This window comes from Eleutherodactylus coqui, chromosome 3, assembly GCF_035609145.1.
Source record: "Eleutherodactylus coqui strain aEleCoq1 chromosome 3, aEleCoq1.hap1, whole genome shotgun sequence".
Lineage (NCBI taxonomy): Eukaryota > Metazoa > Chordata > Amphibia > Anura > Eleutherodactylidae > Eleutherodactylus > Eleutherodactylus coqui.
Window position 1 is genome coordinate 318,502,950 of NC_089839.1, and position 20,019 is coordinate 318,522,968.

At 52.2% G+C, this 20,019-nt stretch overlaps 1 protein-coding gene across 1 annotated transcript in view; it reads left to right on the plus strand.

Annotated features, from left to right (window-relative positions):
• The window catches only part of LOC136620329 (fatty-acid amide hydrolase 1-like), a 108,228-nt gene that overhangs the window by 86,099 nt on the left and 2,110 nt on the right, over window positions 1–20,019 (plus strand). The window contains exons 9-11 of the mRNA XM_066595026.1: window positions 16,981–17,235; window positions 17,320–17,377; window positions 19,579–19,687. Of these exons, the coding sequence (XP_066451123.1) occupies window positions 16,981–17,235; window positions 17,320–17,377; window positions 19,579–19,687 (422 nt within the window). The remainder of the gene's footprint in view (window positions 1–16,980; window positions 17,236–17,319; window positions 17,378–19,578; window positions 19,688–20,019) is intronic.

A 20,019-nucleotide genomic window follows, 5' to 3' on the forward strand; every position in this document is an offset into this window, starting at 1 on the left:
TGGGAACTGTTGTCCTGTAATGTACATGTATGATAGGATGTGGGAACTGTTGTCCTGTAATGTACATGTATGATGGAAGGTGGGAACTGTTGTCCTGTAATGTACATGTATGATGGGAGGTGGGAACTGTTGTGCTGTAATGTACATGTATGATGGGAGGTGGGAACTGTTGTCCTGTAATGTACATGTATGATGGGAGGTGGGAACTGTTGTCCTGTAATGTACATGTATGATGGGATGTGGGAACTGTTGTCCTGTAATGTACATGTATGATGGGAGGTGGGAACTGTTGTCCTGTAATGTACATGTATGATGGGATGTGGGAACTGTTGTCCTGTAATGTACATGTATGATGAGATGTGGGAACTGTTGTCCTGTAATGTACATGTATGATGGGAGGTGGGAACTGTTGTCCTGTAATGTACATGTATGATGGGAGGTGGGAACTGTTGTCCTGTAATGTACATGTATGATGGGAGGTGGGAACTGTTGTCCTGTAATGTACATGTATGATGGGATGTGGGAACTGTTGTCTGGTAATGTACATGTATGATGGGAGGTGGGAACTGTTGTCCTGTAATGTACATGTATGATTGGAGGTGGGAACTGTTGTCCTGTAATGTACATGTATGATGGGATGTGGGAACTGTTGTCCGGTAATGTACATGTATGATGGGAGGTGGGAACTGTTGTCCTGTAATGTACATGTATGATGGGATGTGGGAACTGTTGTCCGGTAATGTACATGTATGATGGGAGGTGGGAACTGTTGTCCTGTAATGTACATGTATGATGGGAGGTGGGAACTGTTGTCCTGTAATGTACATGTATGATGGGATGTGGGATCTGTTGTCCTCCTGTAATGTACATGTGTGATGGGAGTTGGGAACTGTTGTCCTGTAATGTACATGTATGATGGGATGTGGGAACTGTTGTCCTGTAATGTACATGTATGATGGGATGTGGGAACTGTTGTCCGGTAATGTACATGTATGATGGGAGGTGGGAACTGTTGTCCTGTAATGTACATGTATGATAGGATGTGGGAACTGTTGTCCTGTAATGTACATGTATGATAGGAGGTGGGAACTGTTGTCCTGTAATGTACATGTATGATGGGAGGTGGGAACTGTTGTCCTGTAATGTACATGTATGATGGGAGGTGGGAACTGTTGTCCTGTAATGTACATGTATGATAGGATGTGGGAACTGTTGTCCTGTAATGTACATGTATGATAGGATGTGGGAACTGTTGTCCTGTAATGTACATGTATGATAAGATGTGGGAACTGTTGTCCTGTAATGTACATGTATGATGGGAGGTGGGAACTGTTGTCCTGTAATGTACATGTATGATGGGAGGTGGGAACTGTTGTCCTGTAATGTACATGTATGATAGGATGTGGGAACTGTTGTCCTGTAATGTACATGTATGATAGGATGTGGGAACTGTTGTCCTGTAATGTACATGTATGATGGGATGTGGGAACTGTTGTCCTGTAATGTACATGTATGATGGGATGTGGGAACTGTTGTCCTGTAATGTACATGTATGATGGGATGTGGGAACTGTTGTCCTGTAATGTACATGTATGATGGGAGGTGGGAACTGTTGTCCTGTAATGTACATGTATGATAGGATGTGGGAACTGTTGTCCTGTAATGTACATGTATGATAAGATGTGGGAACTGTTGTCCTGTAATGTACATGTATGATGGGAGGTGGGAACTGTTGTCCTGTAATGTACATGTATGATGGGAGGTGGGAACTGTTGTTCTGTAATGTACATGTATGATGAGATGTGGGAACTGTTGTCCTGTAATGTACATGTATGATGGGAGGTGGGAATTGTTGTCCTGTAATGTACATGTATGATGGGAGGTGGGAACTGTTGTCCTGTAATGTACATGTATGATAGGATGTGGGAACTGTTGTCCTGTAATGTACATGTATGATAAGATGTGGGAACTGTTGTCCTGTAATGTACATGTATGATGGGAGGTGGGAACTGTTGTCCTGTAATGTACATGTATGATGGGAGGTGGGAACTGTTGTCCTGTAATGTACATGTATGATAGGATGTGGGAACTGTTGTCCTGTAATGTACATGTATGATAGGATGTGGGAACTGTTGTCCTGTAATGTACATGTATGATGGGAGGTGGGAACTGTTGTCCTGTAATGTACATGTATGATGGGAGGTGGGAACTGTTGTCCTGTAATGTACATGTATGATGGGAGGTGGGAACTGTTGTCCTGTAATGTACATGTATGATGGAAGGTGGGAACTGTTGTCCTGTAATGTACATGTATGATGGGAGGTGGGAACTGTTGTCCTGTAATGTACATGTATGATAGGATGTGGGAACTGTTGTCCTGTAATATACATGTATGATGGGAGGTGGGAACTGTTGTCCTGTAATGTACATGTATGATGGGAGGTGGGAACTGTTGTCCTGTAATGTACATGTATGATGGCATATGGGAACTGTTGTCCTGTAATGTACATGTATGATGGGAGGTGGGAACTGTTGTCCTGTAATGTACATGTATGATGGGATGTGGGAACTGTTGTCCTGTAATGTACATGTATGATGAGATGTGGGAACTGTTGTCCTGTAATGTACATGTATGATGAGATGTGGGAACTGTTGTCCTGTAATGTACATGTATGATGGGAGGTGGGAACTGTTGTCCTGTAATGTACATGTATGATGGGAGGTGGGAACTGTTGTCCTGTAATGTACATGTATGATGGGAGGTGGGAACTGTTGTCCTGTAATGTACATGTATGATGGGATGTGGGAACTGTTGTCTGGTAATGTACATGTATGATGGGAGGTGGGAACTGTTGTCCTGTAATGTACATGTATGATGGGAGGTGGGAACTGTTGTCCTGTAATGTACATGTATGATGGGATGTGGGAACTGTTGTCCGGTAATGTACATGTATGATGGGAGGTGGGAACTGTTGTCCTGTAATGTACATGTATGATGGGATGTGGGAACTGTTGTCCGGTAATGTACATGTATGATGGGAGGTGGGAACTGTTGTCCTGTAATGTACATGTATGATGGGAGGTGGGAACTGTTGTCCTGTAATGTACATGTATGATGGGATGTGGGATCTGTTGTCCTCCTGTAATGTACATGTGTGATGGGAGTTGGGAACTGTTGTCCTGTAATGTACATGTATGATGGGAGGTGGGAACTGTTGTCCTGTAATGTACATGTATGATAGGATGTGGGAACTGTTCTCCTGTAATGTACATGTATGATAAGATGTGGGAACTGTTGTCCTGTAATGTACATGTATGATGGGAGGTGGGAACTGTTGTCCTGTAATGTACATGTATGATGGGAGGTGGGAACTGTTGTCCTGTAATGTACATGTATGATAGGATGTGGGAACGGTTGTCCTGTAATGTACATGTATGATAGGATGTGGGAACTGTTGTCCTGTAATGTACATGTATGATAAGATGTGGGAACTGTTGTCCTGTAATGTACATGTATGATGGGAGGTGGGAACTGTTGTCCTGTAATGTACATGTATGATGGGAGGTGGGAACTGTTGTCCTGTAATGTACATGTATGATAGGATGTGGGAACTGTTGTCCTGTAATGTACATGTATGATAGGATGTGGGAACTGTTGTCCTGTAATGTACATGTATGATGGGAGGTGGGAACTGTTGTCCTGTAATGTACATGTATGATGGGAGGTGGGAACTGTTGTTCTGTAATGTACATGTATGATGAGATGTGGGAACTGTTGTCCTGTAATGTACATGTATGATGGGAGGTGGGAATTGTTGTCCTGTAATGTACATGTATGATAGGATGTGGGAACTGTTGTCCTGTAATGTACATGTATGATGGGATGTGGGAACTGTTGTCCTGTAATGTACATGTATGATGGGAGGTGGGAACTGTTGTCCTGTAATGTACATGTATGATGGGAGGTGGGAACTGTTGTCCGGTAATGTACATGTATGATGGGAGGTGGGAACTGTTGTCCTGTAATGTACATGTATGATAGGATGTGGGAACTGTTGTCCTGTAATGTACATGTATGATAAGATGTGGGAACTGTTGTCCTGTAATGTACATGTATGATGGGAGGTGGGAACTGTTGTCCTGTAATGTACATGTATGATGGGAGGTGGGAACTGTTGTCCTGTAATGTACATGTATGATAGGATGTGGGAACTGTTGTCCTGTAATGTACATGTATGATAGGATGTGGGAACTGTTGTCCTGTAATGTACATGTATGATGGGAGGTGGGAACTGTTGTCCTGTAATGTACATGTATGATGGGAGGTGGGAACTGTTGTCCTGTAATGTACATGTATGATGGGAGGTGGGAACTGTTGTCCTGTAATGTACATGTATGATGGAAGGTGGGAACTGTTGTCCTGTAATGTACATGTATGATGGGAGGTGGGAACTGTTGTCCTGTAATGTACATGTATGATAGGATGTGGGAACTGTTGTCCTGTAATATACATGTATGATGGGAGGTGGGAACTGTTGTCCTGTAATGTACATGTATGATGGGAGGTGGGAACTGTTGTCCTGTAATGTACATGTATGATGGCATATGGGAACTGTTGTCCTGTAATGTACATGTATGATGGGAGGTGGGAACTGTTGTCCTGTAATGTACATGTATGATGGGATGTGGGAACTGTTGTCCTGTAATGTACATGTATGATGAGATGTGGGAACTGTTGTCCTGTAATGTACATGTATGATGGGAGGTGGGAACTGTTGTCCTGTAATGTACATGTATGATGGGAGGTGGGAACTGTTGTCCTGTAATGTATATGTATGATGGGAGGTGGGAACTGTTGTCCTGTAATGTACATGTATGATGGGAGGTGGGAACTGTTGTCCTGTAATGTACATGTATGATGGGATGTGGGAACTGTTGTCTGGTAATGTACATGTATGATGGGAGGTGGGAACGGTTGTCCTGTAATGTACATGTATGATGGGAGGTGGGAACGGTTGTCCTGTAATGTACATGTATGATAGGATGTGGGAACTGTTGTCCTGTAATATACATGTATGATGGGAGGTGGGAACGGTTGTCCTGTTATGTACATGTATGATGGGAGGTGGGAACTGTTGTCCTGTAATGTACATCTCATCATACATGTACATTACAGTACAACAATTCCCACCTCCCATCATACATGTACATCACAGGACAACAGTTCCCACATCCCATCATACATGGACATTACAGGACAACAGTTCCCACATCTCATCATACATGTACATTACAGGAGAACAGTACCCACATCTCATCATACATGTACATTACAGGACAACAGTTCCCACATTTCATCATACATGTACATCACAGGACAACAGATCCTGCATCCCATCATACATGTACATTAGAGGAGGACAACAGTTCCCACATCCCATCATACATGTACATTACAGGACAACAGTTCCCACCTCCCATCATACATGTACATTACTGGACAACAGTTCCCACATCCCATCATACATTTACATTTCAGGACCACAGTTCCCACATCTCATCATAATTGTACATTACAGGACAACAGTTCCCACCTCCCATCATACATGTACATTACAGGACAACAGTTCCCACCTCCCATCATACATGTACATTACTGGACAACAGTTCCCACATCCCATCATACATTTACATTACCGGACAACAGTTCCCACCTCCCATCATACATGTACATTACCGGACAACAGTTCCCACCTCCCATCATACATGTACATTACCGGACAACAGTTCCCACATCCCATTATACATGTACATTACAGGACAACAGTTCCCACATCTTATCATACATGTATATTACAGGACAACAGTTCCCACCTCCCATCATACATGTACATTACAGGACAACAGTTCCCACATCCCATCATACATGTACATTACAGGACAACAGTTCCCACATCCCATCATACATGTACATTACAGGACAACAGTTCCCACATGTCATCATACATGTACATTACAGGACAACAGTTCCCACCTCCCATCATACATGTATATTACCGGACAACAGTTCCCACCTCCCATCATACATGTATATTACCGGACAACAGTTCCCACCTCCCATCATACATGTACATTACCGGACAACAGTTCCCACCTCCCATCATACATGTATATTACCGGACAACAGTTCCCACCTCCCATCATACATGTACATTACCGGACAACAGTTCCCACCTCCCATCATACATGTACATTACAGGACAACAGTTCCCACATCCCATCATACATGTACATTACAGGACAACAGTTCCCACATCCCATCATACATGTACATTACAGGACAACAGTTCCCACATCCCATCATACATGTACATTACAGGAAAACAGTTCCCACCTCCCATCATACATGTACATTACAGGACAACAGTTCCCACATCCCATCATACATGTACGTTACAGGACAACAGTTCCCACCTCCCATCATACATGTACATTACAGGACAACAGTTCCCACCTCCCATCATACATGTACATTACAGGACAACAGTTCCCACATCCCATCATACATATACATTACAGGACAACAGTTCCCACCTCCCATCATACATGTACATTACAGGACAACAGTTCCCATATGCATCATACATGTATATTACAGGACAACAGTTCCCACCTCCCATCATACATGTATATTACAGGACAACAGTTCCCACATCCCAACATACATGTACATTACAGGACAACAGTTCCCACCTCCCATCATACATGTACATTACAGGACAACAGTTCCCACCTCCCATCATACATGTACATTACAGGACAACAGTTCCCACATCCCATCATACATGTACATTACAGGAGGACAACAGTTCCCACCTCCCATCATACATGTATATTACAGGACAACAGTTCCCACATCCCATCATACATGTACATTACAGGACAACAGTTCCCATATGCATCATACATGTATATTACAGGACAACAGTTCCCACCTCCCATCATACATGTACATTACAGGACAACAGTTCCCACATCCCAACATACATGTACATTACAGGACAACATTTCCCATATGCCATCATACATGTACATTACAGGACAACAGTTCCCACCTCCCATCATACATGTACATTACAGGACAACAGTTCCCATATGCCATCATACATGTACATTACAGGAGGACAACAGTTCCCACCTCCCATCATACATGTACATTACAGGACAACAGTTCCCATATGCCATCATACATGTACATTACAGGACAACAGTTCCCATATGCCATCATACATGTACATTACAGGACAACAGTTCCCACCTCCCATCATACATGTACATTACAGGACAACAGTTCCCATATGCCATCATACATGTACATTACAGGACAACAGTTCCCATATGCCATCATACATGTACATTACAGGACAACAGTTCCCACCTCCCATCATACATGTACATTACAGGACAACAGTTCCCATATGCCATCATACATGTACATTACAGGAGGACAACAGTTCCCACCTCCCATCATACATGTACATTACAGGACAACAGTTCCCATATGCCATCATACATGTACATTACAGGAGGACAACAGTTCCCACCTCCCATCATACATGTACATTACAGGACAACAGTTCCCATATGCCATCATACATGTACATTACAGGACAACAGTTCCCACATCCCATCATACATGTACATTACAGGACAACAGTTCCCATATGCCATCATACATGTACATTACAGGACAACAGTTCCCACCTCCCATCATACATGTACATAACAGGACAACAGTTCCCATATGCCATCATACATGTACATTACAGGACAACAGTTCCCACCTCCCATCATACATGTACATTACAGGACAACAGTTCCCATATGCCATCATACATGTACATTACAGGAGGACAACAGTTCCCACCTCCCATCATACATGTACATTACAGGACAACAGTTCCCATATGCCATCATACATGTACATTACAGGAGGACAACAGTTCCCACCTCCCATCATACATGTACATTACAGGACAACAGTTCCCACCTCCCATCATACATGTACATTACCGGACAACAGTTCCCACATCTCATCATACATGTACATTACAGGACAACAGTTCCCACCTCCCATCATACATGTACATTACAGGACAACAGTTCCCACCTACCATCATACATGTACATTACAGGACAACAGTTCCCACATCCCATCATACATGTACATTACAGGACAACAGTTCCCACCTCCCATCATACATGTACATTACAGGACAACAGTTCCCATATGCCATCATACATGTACATTACAGGACAACAGTTCCCACCTCCCATCATACATGTACATTACAGGACAACAGTTCCCATATGCCATCATACATGTACATTACAGGAGGACAACAGTTCCCACCTCCCATCATACATGTACATTACAGGACAACAGTTCCCATATGCCATCATACATGTACATTACAGGAGGACAACAGTTCCCACCTCCCATCATACATGTACATTACAGGACAACAGTTCCCACCTCCCATCATACATGTACATTACAGGACAACAGTTCCCACCTCCCATCATACATGTACATTACAGGACAACAGTTCCCACCTCCCATCATACATGTACATTACAGGACAACAGTTCCCACCTCCCATCATACATGTACATTACAGGACAACAGTTCCCACCTCCCATCATACATGTACATTACAGGACAACAGTTCCCACCTCCCATCATACATGTACATTACAGGACAACAGTTCCCACATCCCATCATACATGTACATTACAGGACAACAGTTCCCACCTCCCATCATACATGTACATTACAGGACAACAGTTCCCACCTCCCATCATACATGTACATTACAGGACAACAGTTCCCACATCCTATCATACATGTACATTACAGGACAACAGTTCCCACCTCCCATCATACATGTACATTACAGGACAACAGTTCCCACATCCCATCATACATGTACATTACAGGACAACAGTTCCCACCTCCCATCATACATGTACATTACCGGACAACAGTTCCCACATCCCATCATACATGTACATTACAGGACAACAGTTCCCACATCTCATCATACATGTACATTACAGGACAACAGTTCCCACCTCCCATCATACATGTACATTACAGGACAACAGTTCCCACCTCCCATCATACATGTACATTACCGGACAACAGTTCCCACATCCCATCATACATGTACATTACAGGACAACAGTTCCCACCTCCCATCATACATGTACATTACAGGACAACAGTTCCCACCTCCCATCATACATGTACATTACAGGACAACAGTTCCCACATCCCAACATACATGTACATTACAGGACAACAGTTCCCACATCTTATCATACATGTATATTACAGGACAACAGTTCCCACCTCCCATCATACATGTACATTACAGGACAACAGTTCCCGCATCCCATCATACATGTACATTACCGGACAACAGTTCCCACATCTCATCATACATGTACATTACAGGACAACAGTTCCCACCTCCCATCATACATGTACATTACAGGACAACAGTTCCCATATGCATCATACATGTACATTACAGGACAACAGTTCCCACATCCCATCATACATGTACATTACAGGACAACAGTTCCCACATCCCATCATACATGTACATTACAGGACAACAGTTCCCACCTCCCATCATACATGTACATTACAGGACAACAGTTCCCACCTCCCATCATACATGTACATTACAGGACAACAGTTCCCACCTCCCATCATACATGTACATTACAGGACAACAGTTCCCACCTCCCATCATACATGTACATTACAGGACAACAGTTCCCACCTCCCATCATACATGTACATTACAGGACAACAGTTCCCACCTCCCATCATACATGTACATTACAGGACAACAGTTCCCACCTCCCATCATACATGTACATTACAGGACAACAGTTCCCACATCCCATCATACATGTACATTACAGGACAACAGTTCCCACCTCCCATCATACATGTACATTACAGGACAACAGTTCCCACCTCCCATCATACATGTACATTACAGGACAACAGTTCCCACCTCCCATCATACATGTACATTACAGGACAACAGTTCCCACCTCCCATCATACATGTACATTACAGGACAACAGTTCCCACATCCCATCATACATGTACATTACAGGACAACAGTTCCCACCTCCCATCATACATGTACATTACCGGACAACAGTTCCCACATCCCATCATACATGTACATTACAGGACAACAGTTCCCACATCTCATCATACATGTACATTACAGGACAACAGTTCCCACCTCCCATCATACATGTACATTACAGGACAACAGTTCCCACCTCCCATCATACATGTACATTACCGGACAACAGTTCCCACATCCCATCATACATGTACATTACAGGACAACAGTTCCCACCTCCCATCATACATGTACATTACAGGACAACAGTTCCCACCTCCCATCATACATGTACATTACAGGACAACAGTTCCCACATCCCAACATACATGTACATTACAGGACAACAGTTCCCACATCTTATCATACATGTATATTACAGGACAACAGTTCCCACCTCCCATCATACATGTACATTACAGGACAACAGTTCCCGCATCCCATCATACATGTACATTACCGGACAACAGTTCCCACATCTCATCATACATGTACATTACAGGACAACAGTTCCCACCTCCCATCATACATGTACATTACAGGACAACAGTTCCCATATGCATCATACATGTACATTACAGGACAACAGTTCCCATATGCCATCAAGATCAGAATGATGGAACAAACCCTCTCTAGCGCCACCTATTAGAGTCCTTCAAATGAAAGTAACCTTATAAAAGTCCACAATGATTGGGAATATTAAACCGAGCAAACCCCTAGGGGATGATAGACTCGGGGGATGGTATAGTCAGGAGAGGGCCCAGAAGGGGTGTGGGGACACCTAGGGGGTCAGTGGGTCGGGGGATGGTATAGTCTTGAGAGCGCCCAGAAGGGGTGTGGGGACCCCTAGGGGGTGAGTGGGTCGGGGGATGGTATAGTCAGGAGGTCGCCCAGAAGGGGTGTGGGGACACCTAGGGGGTGAGTGGGTCGGGGGATGGTATAGTCTTGAGAGCGCCCAGAAGGGGTGTGGGACACCTAGGTGGTGAGTGGGTTGGGGGATGGTATAGTCAGGATAGGGCCCAGAAGGGGTGTGGGGACATCTAGGGGGTGAGTGGGTCGGGGGATGGTATAATCAGGAGAGCGCCCAGAAGGGGTGTGGGGACACCTAGGGGGTGAGTGGGTTCGGGGGATGGTATAATCAGGAGAGCGCCCAGAAGGGGTGTGGGGACCTCTAAGGGGTGAGTGGGTTCGGGGGATGGTATAATCAGGAGAGCGCCCAGAAGGGGTGTGGGGACACCTAGGGGGTGAGTGGGTTGGGGGATGGTATAGTCAGGAGAGGGCCCAGAAGGGGTGTGGGGACACCTAGGGGGTGAGTGGGTCGGGGGATGGTATAGTCTTGAGAGCGCCCAGAAGGGGTGTGGGACACCTAGGCTGTGAGTGGGTTGGGGGATGGTATAGTCAGGAGAGGGCCCAGAAGGGGTGTGGGGACCCCTAGGGGGTGAGTGGGTCGGGGGATGGTATAGTCAGGAGGTCGCCCAGAAGGGGTGTGGGGTCACCTAGGGGGTGAGTGGGTCGGGGGATGGTATAGTCTTGAGAGCGCCCAGAAGGGGTGTGGGACACCTAGGTGGTGAGTGGGTTGGGGGATGGTATAGTCAGGATAGGGCCCAGAAGGGGTGTGGGGACATCTAGGGGGTGAGTGGGTCGGGGGATGGTATAATCAGGAGAGCGCCCAGAAGGGGTGTGGGGACACCTAGGGGGTGAGTGGGTTCGGGGGATGGTATAATCAGGAGAGCGCCCAGAAGGGGTGTGGGGACACCTAGGGGGTGAGTGGGTCGGGGGATGGTATAGGCAGTAGAGGACCCAAGTGGGGGGGCACCCCTAAGGGGTGAGTGGGTCGGGGGGTTGGTATAGTCTTGAGAGCGCCCAGAAGGGGTGTAGGGACACCTAAGGGGTGAGTGGGTTGGCGGATGGTATAGTCAGAAGAGCCCCCAGAAGGGGTGTGGGGACACCTAGGGGGTGAGTGGGTCGGGGGATGGTATAGCCAGTAGAGGGCCCAAGTGGGGGGGGACCCCTAAGGGGTGAGTGGGTCGGGGGATGGTATAGTCTTGAGAGCACCCAGAAGGGGTGTGGGGACCCCTAAGGGGTGAGTGGGTTCAGGGGATGGTATAGTCAGGAGAGCGCCCAGAAGGGGTGTGGGGACACCTAGGGGGTGAGTGGGTCGGGGGATGGTATAGGCAGTAGAGGACCCAAGTGGGGGGGCACCCCTAAGGGGTGAGTGGGTCGGGGGGTTGGTATAGTCTTGAGAGCGCCCAGAAGGGGTGTAGGGACACCCAGGGGGTGAGTGGTTCGGGGGATGGTATAGTCAGGAGAGCGCTCAGAAGGGGTGTGGGGACACCTAGGGGGTGAGTGTGTCGGGGGATGGTATAGTCAGGAGAGGGCCCAGAAGGGGTGTGGGGACACCTAGGGGGTGAGTGGGTCGGGGGATGGTATAGTCTTGAGAGCGCCCCGAAGGGGTGTGGGTCACCTAGGGGGTGAGTGGGTCGGGGGATGGTATAGTTAGGAGAGCGCTCAGAAGGGGTGTGGGGACACCTAGAGGGTGAGTGGGTCGGGGGATGGTATAGTCAGGAGAGGGCGCAGAAGGGGTGTGGGGACACCTAGGGGGTGAGTGGGTCGGGGGATGGTATAGTCAGGAGAGGGCCCTGAAGGGGTGTGGGGACACCTAGGGGGTGAGTGGGTCGGGGGATGGTATAGTCAGGAGAGCGCCCAGAAGGTGTGTGGGGACCCCTAGGGGGTGAGTGGGTTGGCAGATGGTATAGTCAGAAGAGCCCCCAGAAGGGGTGTGGGGACACCTAGGGGGTGAGTGGGTCGGGGGATGGTATAGCCAGTAGAGGGCCCAAGTGGGGGGGGGGACCCCTAAGGGGTGAGTGGGTCGGGGGATGTTATAGTCTTGAGAGCGCCCAGAAGGGGTGTGGGGACCTCTAAGGGGTGAGTGGGTTCGGGGGATGGTATAATCAGGAGAGCGCCCAGAAGGGGTGTGGGGACACCTAGGGGGTGAGTGGGTTGGGGGATGGTATAGGCAGTAGAGGACCCAAGTGGGGGGGCACCCCTAAGGGGTGAGTGGGTTGGCGGATGGTATAGTCAGAAGAGCCCCCAGAAGGGGTGTGGGGACACCTAGGGGGTGAGTGGGTCGGGGGATGGTATAGCCAGTAGAGGGCCCAAGTGGGGGGGGACTTCTAAGGGCTGAGTGGTTCGGGGGATGGTATAGTCAGGAGAGCGCCCAGAAGGGGTGTGGGGACCCCTAGGGGGTGAGTGGGTCGGAGGATGGTATAGTCAGTGGAGGGCCCAGAAGGGGTGTGGGGACACCTAGGGCATGAGTGGCTCGGGGGATGGTATAGTCAGGAGGGGGCCCAGAAGGGGTGTGGGGACACCTAGGGGGTGAGTGGCTCGGGGGATGGTATAGTCAGAAGAACGCTCAGAAGGGGTGAGGGACACCTAGGTGGTGAGTGGGTCGGGGGATGGTATAGTCAGGAGAGCGCTCAAAAGGGGTGTGGGGACACCTATGGGGTGAGTGGCTTGGGGGATGGTATAGTCAGGGGAGCGCCCAGAAGGGGTGCGGGGACCCCTAGGGGGTGAGTGGCTCGGGGGATGGTATAGTCAGGGGAGCGCCCAGAAGGGGTGTGGGGACACCTAGGGGGCTGAGTGGGTCGGGGGCTGGTATAGTCAGGAGAGGGCCCAAGTGGGGGGTACCCCTAAGGGGTGAAAGGGTTCGGGGGATGGTATAGTCAGTATAGGGCCTAGAAGGGGTGTGGGGACACCTAGGGGGTGAGTGGGTTGGGGGATGGTATAGTCAGGAGAGGGCCCAGAAGGGGTGTGGGGACCCCTAGGGGGTGATTGGGTTGGGGGATGGTATAGTCAGGAGAGGGCCCAGAAGGGGTGTGGGGACCCCTAGGGGGTGATTGGGTTGGGGGATGGTATAGTCAGGAGAGGGCCCAGAAGGGGTGTGGGGACCCCTAGGGGGTGATTGGGTTGGGGGATGGTATAGTCAGGAGAGCGCCCAGAAGGGGTGTGGGGACACCTAGGGGGTGAGTGGGTTGGCGGATGGTATAGTCAGAAGAGCCCCCAGAAGGGGTGTGGGGATCCCTAGGGGGTGAGTGGGTTGGCGGATGGTATAGTCAGAAGAGCCCCCAGAAGGGGTGTGGGGAAACCTAGGGGGTGAGTGGGTCGGGGGATGGTATAGCCAGTAGCGGGCCCAAGTGGGGGGGGGACCCCTAAGGGGTGAGTGGGTCGGGGGATGGTATAGTCTTGAGAGCACCCAGAAGGGGTGTGGGGACCCCTAAGGGTTGAGTGGGTTCAGGGGATGGTATAGTCAGGAGAGCGCCCAGAAGGGGTGTGGGGACACCTAGGGGGTGAGTGGGTCGGGGGATGGTATAGGCAGTAGAGAACCCAAGTGGGGGGGCACCCCTAAGGGATGAGTGGGTCGGGGGGTTGGTATAGTCTTGAGAGCGCCCAGAAGGGGTGTAGGGACACCTAGGGGGTGAGTGGTTCGGGGGATGGTATAGTCAGGAGAGCGCTCAGAAGGGGTGTGGGGACACTTAGGGGGTGAGTGGGTCGGGGGATGGTATAGTCTTGAGAGCGCCCAGAAGGGGTGTGGGTCACCTAGGGGGTGAGTGGGTCGGGGGATGGTATAGTCAGGAGAGGGCCCAGAAGGGGTGTGGGGACACCTAGGGGGTGAGTGGGTCGGGGGATGGTATAGTCAGGAGAGGGCCCTGAAGGGGTGTGGGGACACCTAGGGGGTGAGTGGGTCGGGGGATGGTATAGTCAGGAGAGCGCCCAGAAGGTGTGTGGGGACCCCTAGGGGGTGAGTGGGTTGGCGGATGGTATAGTCAGAAGAGCCCCCAGAAGGGGTGTGGGGACACCTAGGGGGTGAGTGGGTCGGGGGATGGTATAGCCAGTAGAGGGCCCAAGTGGGGGGGGGGGGACCCCTAAGGGGTGAGTGGGTCGGGGGATGGTATAGTCTTGAGAGCGCCCAGAAGGGGTGTGGGGACCTCTAAGGGGTGAGTGGGTTCGGGGGATGGTATAATCAGGAGAGCGCCCAGAAGGGGTGTGGGGACACCTAGGGGGTGAGTGGGTTGGGGGATGGTATAGTCAGAAGAGCCCCCAGAAGGGGTGTGGGGACACCTAGGGGGTGAGTGGGTCGGGGGATGGTATAGCCAGTAGAGGGCCCAAGTGGGGGGGGGACTTCTAAGGGCTGAGTGGGTTGGGGGATGGTATAGTCAGGAGAGCGCCCAGAAGGGGTGTGGGGACCCCTAGGGGGTGAGTGGGTCGGAGGATGGTATAGTCAGTGGAGGGCCCAGAAGGGGTGTGGGGACACCTAGGGGATGAGTGGCTCGGGGGATGGTATAGTCAGGAGGGGGCCCAGAAGGGGTGTGGGGACACCTAGGGGGTGAGTGGCTCGGGGGATGGTATAGTCAGAAGAACGCTCAGAAGGGGTGTGGGACACCTAGGTGGTGAGTGGGTCGGGGGATGGTATAGTCAGGAGAGCGCTCAAAAGGGGTGTGGGGACACCTATGGGGTGAGTGGCTTGGGGGATGGTATAGTCAGGGGAGCGCCCAGAAGGGGTGTGGGGACACCTAGGGGGCTGAGTGGGTCGGGGGCTGGTATAGTCAGGAGAGGGCCCAAGTGGGGGGTACCCCTAAGGCGTGAAAGGGTTCGGGGGATGGTATAGTCAGTATAGGGCCTAGAAGGGGTGTGGGGACACCTAGGGGGTGAGTGGGTTGGGGGATGGTATAGTCAGGAGAGGGCCCAGAAGGGGTGTGGGGACCCCTAGGGGGTGATTGGGTTCGGGGATGGTATAGTCAGGAGAGGGCCCAGAAGGGGTGTGGGGACCCCTAGGGGGTGATTGGGTTGGGGGATGGTATAGTCAGGAGAGCGCCCAGAAGGGGTGTGGGGACACCTAGGGGGTGATTGGGTTGGGGGATGGTATAGTCAGGAGAGCGCCCAGAAGGGGTGTGGGGACACCTAGGGGGTGAGTGGGTCGGGGGATGGTATAGCTCGTAGAGGGCCCAAGGGGGGGGGCACCTAGGGGTGAGTGGGTCGGGGGATGGTATAGTCAGAAGAGCACTCAGAAGGGGTGTGGGGACCCCTAGGGGGTGAGTGGGTCGGGGGATGGTATAGCCAGTAGAGGGCCCAAGTGGGGGGGGGGACCCCTAAGGTGTGAGTGGGTCGGGGGATGGTATAGTCTTGAGAGCGCCCAGAAGGGGTGTGGGGACACCTAGGGGGTGAGTGGGTCTGGGGATGCTATAGTCAGTAGAGGCCCCAGAAGGGGTGTGGGGACACCTAGGGGGTGAGTGGGTCGGGGGATGGTATAGTCAGAAGAGCGCGCAGAAGGGGTGTGGGGACACCTAGGGGGTGAGTGGGTCGGGGGATGGTATAGTCAGAAGAGCGCCCAGAAGGGGTGTGGGGACACCTAGGGGGTGAGTGGGTCGGGGGATGGTATAGTCAGGAGAGGGCCCAGAAGGGGTGTGGGGACACCTAGGGGGTGAGTGGGTCAGGGGATGGTGTAGTCAGAAGATGCATAAGGAGATTTTTAAGGCCATGCTAGCTCCTCTGGGATCACCCGAAACGGCTGTCTGTGCATGGGCTCTGGCTTGGTTTAATATTCCCAATCATTGTAGACTTTTTTATATAGTCCCTTTCAATTGAAGGCATCCTATAGGTGGCGCTAGAGAGCGATTGTTCCATCATCCTGATTTGCATGCATGGCCATATATGTCTCCTTCCTCGCCCCTCGGTGTGCGCACACACTTTTTGGTTGTCGCACAGCCACGCCCTCACGCCGCTGGTGTCGCGCAGCCACGCCCTTACGCCGTTGGTGTCGCGCAGCCACGCCCTCACGCCGCTGGTGTCGCGCAGCCACGCCCTCACGCCGCTAGTGTCGCACAGCCACGTCCTCACGCCGCTGGTGTCGCGCAGCCACGCCCTCACGCCGCTGGTGTCGCGCAGCCATGCCCTCACGCCGCTGGTGTCGCGCAGCCACGCCCTCACGCCGCTGGTGTCGCGCAGCCACGCCCTTACGCCGTTGGTGTCGCGCAGCCACGCCCTCACGCCGCTGGTGTCGCGCGGCCCTCAGACATCTATTCATTATATGCGATGGTAACACGTTTTCTTCTCCCGCTTCAGGTCTGTGAAGGACTACTGGGCCAACGAGATGGAGATGGAGGTGTGTAGCAGGGACTGCGGTTTACACGTAGAGGATATAGCGCCCCCTAATGTATGAGCGGTAATGTGAGGTGGAGCACCCCGAGAACACGAGCTGCGGGGGGCCGGGAACAGCTCCATGTTCTCTCCGCTGTGACCCCTCTGCACATATAGTTCCCCGTAGAGCAGCCACGGCCGTGGACGTCGCAGTGTCATTCGCGCCCCGTGGACGTCGCAGTGTCATTCGCTCCCCGTGGACGTCGCAGTGTCATTCACGGCCCCGTGGACGTCGCAGTGTCATTCGCGCCCCGTGGACGTCGCAGTATCATTCGCGCCCCGTGGACGTCGCAGTGTCATTCGCGGCCCCGTGGACGTCGCAGTGTCATTCGCGCCCCGTGGACGTCGCAGTGTCATTCGCGCCCCGTGGACGTCGCAGTGTCATTCGCGCCCCATGGACGTCGCAGTGTCATTCGCGCCCCGTGGACGTCGCAGTGTCATTCGCGCCCCGTGGACGTCGCAGTGTCATTCGCGCCCCGTGGACGGTGCAGTGTCATTCGCGCCCCGTGGACGTCGCAGTGTCATTCGCGCCCCGTGGACGTTGCAGTGTCATTCGCTCCCCGTGGACGTCGCAGTGTCATTCGCGCCCCGTGGACGTCGCAGTATCATTCGCGGCCCCGTGGACGTCGCAGTGTCATTCGCGCCCCGTGGACGGTGCAGTGTCATTCGCGGCCCCGTGGACGTCGCAGTGTCATTCCCGCCCCGTGGACGTCGCAGTGTCATTCGCGCCCCGTGGACGTTGCAGTGTCATTCGCGCCCCATGGACGTCGCAGTGTCATTCGCGCCCCGTGGACGTCGCAGTGTCATTCGCGCCCCGTGGACGTCGCAGTGTCATTCGCGCCCCGTGGACGGTGCAGTGTCATTCGCGCCCCGTGGACATCGCAGTGTCATTCGCGCCCCGTGGACGGTGCAGTGTCATTCGCGGCCCCGTGGACGTCGCAGTGTCATTCGCGCCCCGTGGACGTTGCAGTGTCATTCGTGCCCCGTGGACATCGCAGTGTCATTCGCTCCCCGTGGACGTCGCAGTGTCATTCGCGCCCCGTGGACGTCGCAGTGTCATTCGCGCCCCGTGGACGTCGCAGTGTCATTCGCTCCCCGTGGACGTCGCAGTGTCATTCGCGCCCCATGGACGTCGCAGTGTCATTCGCGCCCCGTGGACGTCGCAGTGTCATTCGCGCCCCGTGGACGTCGCAGTGTCATTCGTGCCCCGTGGACATCGCAGTGTCATTCGCTCCCCGTGGACGTCGCAGTGTCATTCGCGCCCCGTGGACGGTGCAGTGTAATTCGCTCCCCGTGGACGTCGCAGTGTCATTCGCGCCCCGTGGACGTTGCAGTGTCATTCGCGCCCCGTGGACGTCGCAGTGTCATTCGCGCCCCATGGACGTCGCAGTGTCATTCGCGCCCCGTGGACGTCGCAGTGTCATTCGCGCCCCGTGGACGGTGCAGTGTCATTCGCGGCCCTGTGGACGTCGCAGTGTCATTCGCGCCCCGTGGACGTCGCAGTGTCATTCGCGCCCCGTGGACATCGCAGTGTCATTCGTGCCCCGTGGACGGTGCAGTGTCATTCGCGGCCCCGTGGACGTCGCAGTGTCATTCGCGCCCCGTGGACGTCGCAGTGTCATTCGCGCCCCGTGGACGTCGCAGTGTCATTCGCGCCCCGTGGACGTCGCAGTGTCATTCGCGCCCCGTGGACGTCGCAGTGTCATTCGCGCCCCGTGGACGGTGCAGTGTCATTCGCGCCCCGTGGACGGTGCAGTGTCATTCGCGCCCCGTGGACGGTGCAGTGTCATTCGCGCCCCGTGGACGTCGCAGTGTCATTCGCGCCCCGTGGACGTTGCAGTGTCATTCGCGCCCCGTGGACGGTGCAGTGTCATTCGCGCCCCGTGGACGGTGCAGTGTCATTCGCGCCCCGTGGACGTCGCAGTGTCATTCGCGCCCCGTGGACGTTGCAGTGTCATTCGCGGCCTGTGGACGTCGCAGTGTCATTCGTGCCCCGTGGACGTCGCAGTGTCATTCGCGCCCCGTGGACGTTGCAGTGTCATTCGCGCCCCGTGGATGGTGCAGTGTCATTCGCGCCCCGTGGACGTCGCAGTGTCATTCGCGCCCCGTGGACGTCGCAGTGTCAGCCGTGTGATTGTCAGCTCTTGTGCTTTCGCTTTCTTGCAGCGCTATCGGACAGAGTTCTTCCATGAATGGAGGAAGCTGCGCCTGGATGTGGTCCTCTGCCCCATGTTGGGTCCAGCCTTCAATCATGGCTACCCGGGCCGCCTGTACGGTAGGGAGCCGCGGAGCAGCCAGTCCTGCGAGGGTTAATCCTGCGTCTCGCACCCCCCACCTCACTTACTACGGTGTTCTCAGTGGAGCGGCGACCGCGTCCGACCCCGCTGACCCACGGACGGCCATACTGACTCCTCCTGGACCTGTAAAACCTTCTGTCACAAAAGCTTATCTTCTGTTATGCCGGTTCGCACACAATGGCGCCGCGTCCGGTCCGTGTCCTGATCTACGAAATATTGGGGTCCCCATCATCCCCTACAAGCAGAAATACAGGAAAGGAGGATCCGCCATGGATCAGATGTGGCGCCCCGGTCCACCAAGCTGAGGAAG